Here is a 7882-nt window from a genome sequence, read left to right as displayed (position 1 = left end):
GACCCAGCAATCCCACTACTGGGCATATACCCTGAGAAAACCATAATTCAAAAGGAGTCATGTGCCACAATGTTCATTGCAGCACTATTTACAATAGCCAGGAGATGGAACCAACCTAAGTGTCCATCAACAGATGAATGGATAAAGAAGATGTGGCACATATATACAATGGAATATTACTCAGCCATAAAAAGAAACAAAACTGAGTTATTTGTTGTGAGTGGATGGACCTAGAGTCTGTCATACAAAGTGAAGTAAGTTAGATAAACAAATACCGTATGTTAACACATATATATGGAATCTAAAATTAAAAATGGTTCTGATGAACCTAGGGGCAGGACAGGAATAAAGACACAGACGTTAGAGAATGGACTTGAGGACACGGGGAGGGGGAAGGGTAAGCTGGGACAAAGTGAGAGAGTGGCAAGGACATATATACACTACCAAATGTAAAACAGATAGCTAGTGAGAAGCAGCTGCATAGCACAGAGAGATCAGCTGGCTGCTTTGCAACCACCTAGAGGTGTGGGATAAGGAGGGTGGTAGCGAGATGCAAGAGGGAAGGGATATGGGGATATACGTATGCATGTAGCTGATTCACTTTGTTATACAGCAGAAACAAACACAACATTGTGAAACAATTATACTTCAATAAAGATGTTCAAAAATATTACAACAACAAAAAAGAATAGAACTACCATATGATCATCCATTGTACTGCCATGTATTTATCTGAAGGAAACAAAAACACTAAGTCGAAAAGATATATGCACCCCAATGTTCACTGCAGCATTATTTATGTTAGCCAAGACATGGAAACAAAGTGTCCATTGATCATTAAATGGATAAAGAAAATGTGGCCTGTATGTACATGGAATATTATTCAGCCATAAAATGAATGAAATCGTGCCATTTGCAACAACACGGATGGACCTTGAGGGCATTATGCTAAGTGAAGTCAGACAGAGAAGGACAAATACTATATAATCTCACTTATATGTGGAATCTAAGAAACACCAAAAAGAATAAGTTATAGATATAGAAAATAGACTGGCGGTTGTCAGGGGCAAGGGGGTGAGGGGGCGGTAAGGGAAATGGGTGAGGGTGGGCTGGTCAAAAGGTACAAACTTCCATTTATGAAATAAATAAGTCATGGGGATCTAATGTACAGCATGGTGACTATAGTTAATAATACTGTATCGCATATTTGAAAGTTGCTAAGAGAGTAAATCTTCAAAGTTCTCATCACAATTTTTGTAACTATGAATGGTGATGAATCTTAAGAATTACTTGCGATCATTTTTTTATATATACAAATGTGAAATCATTATGTTGTACACCTGAAAGTAAAGTAATGTTATATGTCAATTACAGCTCAGCTGAAAACAAAATAACAGTTGGAGACTTCAATTCCCCCACTTACAATGATGGATAGAAGGACCAGACAGATTAATAAGTGACAGAAAATTTAAACACCACAGTACACCAATTAGCTCTAACAGACATATATAGAACACACTACACGACAAGAGAATACAAATTATTTTCAAGTGCAGGTGGTACATTTTCCAGGATAGATCATATACTGAGCAAATAATTGAGTCTCAATGGCTTTTTAAAGACAAGTATTCTACAAAGCATTTTCTCCAACCACAATGAGCTGACGTTAGAAATCAGTAACAGAAGGAAAACTGAAAAATTCACAAAATTGTGAAATTAAGCAACACACTTTAAAATAACCAATAATGAAGAAATCACAAGGGAAATGAAAAACATTTTCATTGGTCTTTAAGACCAATGAAAATGAAAACACAACATATCAAAACTTAGGAGACATAGCAAACATAGCACTAAGGACATTTTATAGCTATAAGCACTTAAATTAAAAAAACAAGAAAGAGGGCTTCCCTGGTGGCGCAGTGGTTGGGAGTCCGCCTGCCGATGTAGGGAGCACGGGTTCGTGCCCTGGTCCGGGAGGATCCCACATGCCACGGAGTGGCTGGGCCCGTGAGCCATGGCCGCTAGGCCTGTGCGTCCAGAGCCTGTGCTCCACGGTGGGAGAGGCCACAGCAATGAGAGGCCCACGTACCGCAAGAAAAAAGAAAAAAAACAAAACAAGAAAGATGTCTAATGAACAACCTAATGGTAAAACTTAAGAAAATAGAAAAAGAAGAATGAATTAAACCCAAAGCTAGCAGAAGGAAGGAAATGATAAAGATTAGAACAGAGATCAGTGAAATAAACATTAAGAAATAGAGAAAAATCAATGAAACTAAAAATTAGCTCTTTGAAATAAAATCTGAAAAGAATTTTCACTTTTACAAAAAAAAGGTGAAAAGTGAAAATAGCGTTTGGGGTTTGTTCTGCAGCGAGACATCGCAGAGGCAACAGGCACCCTGAGCAGTGACAGTGGCACCACCAAGCTCCTACTCAGCATCTCAGCATCAAACTGCCATAGCTTTGAACTGTGTCTGTGAGCATTTGTGCTGTATCTTGATTTATTTTGTGCATCCGTTAGCAAAATGTGTCCTGGGGTAACTGCTTCTTTGTTTTACACCATTTTGACTTACAAAAGGTTTCACTGGAATGCTTTATTTTTGGATAGTGGGGAGGAACCTGTATTTGAAAATTTCATAATAAAAAACACTCAAAAAAACTAGGAACAGAAAGAAATTATCTCAACATAATAAAAACCATATATGGACAACCCACTGCAAACATCATACTCCATAGTGAAAGACTGAAAGCTTTTCCTGTAAGATTAGGAACAAGGTAAAGATGCAGCTTTCACCACTTCAATTCAACATGGTACTGAAAATTCTAGGTAGAGCAGTTAGGCAAGAAGAAGAAATAAAAGGCATCTAAATTGGAAAGGAAGAAGTAAAATTATCTGTTTGCAGACGGTATGATCTTAAACGTAAGAAATCCTAAAGATTCTACAAAAAAAACTGTTAGAACTAATAAATGAATTCAGCAAAGTAACAGGATAACAAGTCATCACATAAAAAATTAGATGCATTTCTATACAATGAACAATCTGAAAAGGAAATTACAAAAACAATTCCATTTACAATACCATCAAAAAAGAATATAATACACAGCAATAAACTTAAGAAGGTAAAAGACTTGTACAATGAAAACTACAAAGCATCACTGAAAGAAATTAAAGAAGATATAAATAAATGGAAACACATCTCATGTTCATGGATTAGGAGGTAATGTTATTAAAATGTCAATATTACCCAAAGCAATCTACAGGTTCAATGCAATCCCTATCAAGATCCCAATGAGGTTTTTTATTTTAAAAATAGAAAATGCCATCCCTAAGATTCATATGGAACCTCAAGGGATTCCCAATAGCAAAACAATCTTGAAAAAGAACAAAACTGAAGGATTCATATTGCCTGATTTCAAAACTTATCTCAAAGATACAGTAATCAAAACTGTAGTACTGGCATAAAAACAGACATACAGATCAATGTAATAGAATACACAGAGAAGCCAGAAATAAACTTTCACATATATGGTCAAATGATTTTTGACTAGCATGCCAATACCATTCAAACTGTGCTGGGAAAACTGGATATCCACATGCAAAATAATGAAATTGGACCATTACCTAACATATACAAAAACTAACTCGAATTGGATCAAAGGTGTAAACATAAGACCTAAAACAATAAAACTCTCTGAAGAAAACGTAAGACAAAGCTTCACGACATTGGATTTGGCAATGATTTCATGGATATATTCAATACCAAAGGCACAGATAACAAAAGAAAAAATAAACAAATTGGACTTCAGGAAAAAAATTTTAAAATGTACATCAAAAAACACTATCAACAGAGTAAAAACGCAACTCACAGAATGGGAGAAAATATTTGTTAATCGTATATCTGATAAAGGATCAATATCCAAAATATATAGAGAAACTCCTAAAACTCAACAACAAAAACCCAAACAACCTGATTCAAAAATGGGCAAAGGATTTAAATAAACATATCTCCAAAGAAGATATACAAATGGCCAATAAGTACATGAAAAGATATTCAACATCACCTATCATTAGGTAAATGCAAGACAAAGCTACAGTGAGGTACCACCTCATACCCATTAGGATGGCTACTATCAAAAAAGAGATAACAACAAGTGTTGATGTAGATGTGGAGAATCTGGAAAACTTGTGGACTGTTAGTGGGAACGTAAAATGGTAGAACCACTGGAACCAGTGTGGTGGATCCTCAGAAAATTAAAAATAGAATTAACATATGATCCAGCAACTCCACTTCTTGGTATATATCCAAAGAATTGAAAGCAGGGTCACAAAGAGATATTTGTTCACCCATGTTCATACCAGTATTATTCACAATAGCTAAAACATGGAAGCAACTGAAGTATTTATTGACAGATGAATGGATAATAAAATGTGGTATATACATACAAGAAAATATTACTCAGCCTGAAAAGGAAAAGAAATCCTGCTATATGCTACAATATGGATGAAACTTAAGGATATTATGCTGAGAGAAATAAGCCAGTCACATAAAGATAAATATGTATGATTCCATGTATATGAAGCAATAGAGAAGTCAAATTCAGTGGAGACAGAAAAAAGAATGGTGGTTGTCTGGGGCTAAGGGGAGTTGGGAAATGGGAAGTTATTAGTTAACAGGTATGGAGTTTTAGTTTTACAAGATGCAAAGAGTTATGGAAAGGGATGGAGGTAATAGTTGCACAATATTATGAACATTATACTACTGATATGAAAACTGAAAAATGGTTAAGATGATACATTTATATTATATGTATTTTACTGGAACTGAAAAAAAAAAAAAAAAGCTTGGTACACAGGTCCTAAACTTCCTTCTCCATCATAGTGAAAAGAAACTATATTAAATCCAAACACCTTGGACTCTTCCGACTTTCTCAACTTGATCATTGAGGAGACTCAGATTACATGGATACTCTACATACTATCCTGAGCTAAAAATGACATACTGTGGCCAGTAAAGAAATCATCTTTCATCATGGTGCTTCCTCAAACTTTCTGAAGAGCATAAAATCATCAACGGTCTAGTTAAAAAGCAGATTCCGACTCAGTAGTTCAGGGTTGGGCTGAAATCTGTATTTCTGTTCAACCCAAGTGATGCTAAAGCTTCCAATCTGTGGAGCACCCCTGGAGTAGCAAGCATTCTGATACATTTACACCCTCACTTGCGGAGGGACATATTTGTTCCCTGTTCACCTACTTCCCTCTCCCTTTTACTAGTTACAGCTTCCTCTACCTTCATGATCCCTTCCAACATGCATGCAAACATTTTCTTTAGAACTCCTCCTTCCCAATTTCAACCAACACTTGTCCAGTTAGTTCAGGAAAATCTTATTCTCTCTGCATCTATGTCAAATTAGAATTGACTAAAAAATGAAGACAGTTTCTGCTTTTCAAGCAGCTTGCAAGCTTGAGACAATAGGTACATAATTAACTGTCATGGACCCCTTCTCTCCTTCTCCAGTAAGCAAAGTGCCTGGGCTTTATAGTATGATTTTGGGGTTCCAATCCAGCTCTAACACTTACTTTCTCTGAGACTTCAGGCAAGCAACTTAATTTCTCTGAGCCTCAGTTTCCTAACTCTAAAACGGGGTTAACAACAGCACCTAACTCAGAGGATTGTCGTAGGTATTAAAAAGAGATGATGCACGTAAAGACGTTTGCATTTCTCTGTCTAGCTGTTAGTAAGTAATCGACAGACCATGGCTATTGGTAGCAACAAAGACGTTATGATGCCACCGCTCTATGGTAGACGGCACTCTTCAGTTATTTCTACCTATTAGTGCATATGGCTCTGTTCGCCTTTAAACAGGGACCACTTCCTTTACAGGGATGCTTCCCCTCCTGCAGTATATGACAATCACCTTCGCAGCTTTTGCCAAATTCTCCTATAGACTACATTGCCTACTCTTCTTTATATCAACTTACTCTTTTACCTAAATATTTCTCAAAGGAAATTTCGTATCACTACCGTAAGCGAAAAATCAGTATCACTTGCCACAGTTAGGTGACTCATAAAAACAAATACCATGAAACCAGAGTTTTTAAATTCCAACTAGATACTGCTGCCCACTAAAGGCAAGATTGCTAAGGAGATAAGACTTTCACCTTGATAGTTACTAGCAAGAGAACACCTTGAAATGAAATGAAATGAAACACCTTAAATGAAAACACCTTCCCCATGAGTGTGATTAAATCAGTTAATATATGGCAATACGTTTACAACGGGGTCCACGCGTGTACTCATCACTCTCAGCCCTGTTGGAACAGATAACAAGTTCCCGCCCACGTCTGGTGCTCGGGAAAAGTCTGTGGGGAGGTCCGGGTCGCCTGGAGTAGAGATCTTCACCCTTCCCACTGGGCCTGAGGAAGGCCACGTACCGAACTCGGGAGGTGTCTTCCCCGGGCGCCGGCGGCTCCACGCACGCCCGCCTCAAAGCGCTGATCTCGGCTTCCAAAGCTCGAGCCTCAGCCCGCTGAGAATCCATCGGGCCGCGCGGACGGGAAGCTGCCTAACAGAAACGCGCCACGTCCTGCTCTTCAAGCCTCGCGCGCTGCTGGCGTGAACCATCCCGGAACTCGGCGGGGGAGGCCGGGGACTGACGCGTGATTCCCGAGCTTATAACCCGCGCTCGCAAGCATCTCAGTCTCATTGCCATCCCTGCTTACTTTTCCACAGCTGTCCCCCAGCAGTTCCTACGCTTCAAGAGAGTTGACTCCCTCGAACTCAAAGCCCGAGGGCATACCTACCCACCTCTACCTGGTGGCGCCTTGGAGCAACCAGGACGAATAAGTCACAGAAGAGGAGGTTCCGGGAGCACTTAAGGGGGGAGTCTCTTTTTCTTCCCCTCCCTCACTTCCGCTGACCATATCCAGGAGAACACGAGGTGATAACCTTATCTCTTCAGTATGAACTAGGGAATTTTAGTTTGGGGTCTTTCGCGGACGTTGAGGCAGGGGACGGAGGCATCGCGGTCGCCCAGAAGCCTGGAAACGAAATAAAGAGCACTGGGGAACTGAGCGTGGTTGTGGAACCTTAGGATGCTGGGTTGGAAATCCAGTAGGAAGGAAGAGAGGCGACACTTGTTGGGACACGTGACTAGAAGTTACGGCCCTAAACTGCGTGGGATGTAAAAAACGAAGTGGTGAGGAGTGGGTTTGGGGCTTGGGATGCGCCGAGGCCAACTGGCCTACCTTCTCCCTTCTCGTCTTTGAGTCTTCTCAGAGAAAGAAGGCTAGGGTGGGTAGGTTGGGGGCGGAGGAAGCTACCAGGAAGATGTAGGCCGTGGCTCACGCCTAGATCAGGAGCGATGCTCAGGGCTTTTGGCGCTGTTTTGGGGTCGCGCGTGGGAGGAGTCTGGGAGCTGAGCGCCAGCCGGGTGCTAAACGAGATTAGAGATCTCATGAAAAGCCGCAAATCTCAGTACCTCTGGAAGAGTTTTCCTGAGTCCCTTCTAATCCAGCAATCTCCCTAGTATAAAGGATTACAGGTTCTGAAATTAGATTTGGGTTATAATCTTGGCTTCACCGCTAATTCTCTGAATGGCATTGGGAAAGTGACGTAACCTCTCCTGCTAATCTGAAAAAAGATGCCTGCAAACTATTTTGTACAACGCTGGCACATAGTGGTTTGTTTGTTTTTTTAAACATCTTTATTGGAGTATAACTTTTACAATAGTGTGTTAGTTTCTCCTTTACAACAAAGTGAATCAGTTATACATATACATATGTTCCCCTATCTCTTCCCTCTTGCGTCACCCTCCCTCCCACCCTCCCTATCTCATCCCTCTAGGTGGTCACAAAGCACAGAGGTGATCTCCCTGTGCTATGCGG

The 7882-nt window shown here is 39.9% G+C and overlaps 2 protein-coding genes across 5 annotated transcripts in view; one reads left to right on the top strand and one right to left on the bottom strand.

Moving 5' to 3' along the window:
* CENPP (centromere protein P) overlaps positions 1–6766 on the bottom strand; it is a 242670-nt gene extending 235904 nt beyond the window's left edge. For all 3 annotated transcript variants that reach the window (XM_007111296.4, XM_007111297.4, XM_055087290.1), the window contains exon 1: positions 6431–6766. In XM_007111296.4, coding sequence (XP_007111358.1) covers positions 6431–6537 — 107 coding nt within the window. In that variant the 5' untranslated portion in view covers positions 6538–6766. The remainder of the gene's footprint in view (positions 1–6430) is intronic.
* Positions 6767–6851: 85 nt separating this feature from the next.
* Positions 6852–7882, top strand: part of NOL8 (nucleolar protein 8) — a 27180-nt gene continuing 26149 nt past the window's right edge. Inside the window, exon 1 of one of the 2 annotated variants that reach the window (XM_055087286.1) lies at positions 6852–6936. The gene's annotated coding sequence lies outside the window, so the exon portion shown is untranslated. Of the gene's footprint in view, positions 6937–6959; positions 7195–7882 lie in introns of those variants that run through there. The other variant, XM_055087285.1, reaches the window with a different exon arrangement.

This window comes from Physeter macrocephalus, chromosome 9, assembly GCF_002837175.3.
Source record: "Physeter macrocephalus isolate SW-GA chromosome 9, ASM283717v5, whole genome shotgun sequence".
Lineage (NCBI taxonomy): Eukaryota > Metazoa > Chordata > Mammalia > Artiodactyla > Physeteridae > Physeter > Physeter macrocephalus.
This window is presented reverse-complemented; position numbering and strand designations above follow the sequence as displayed.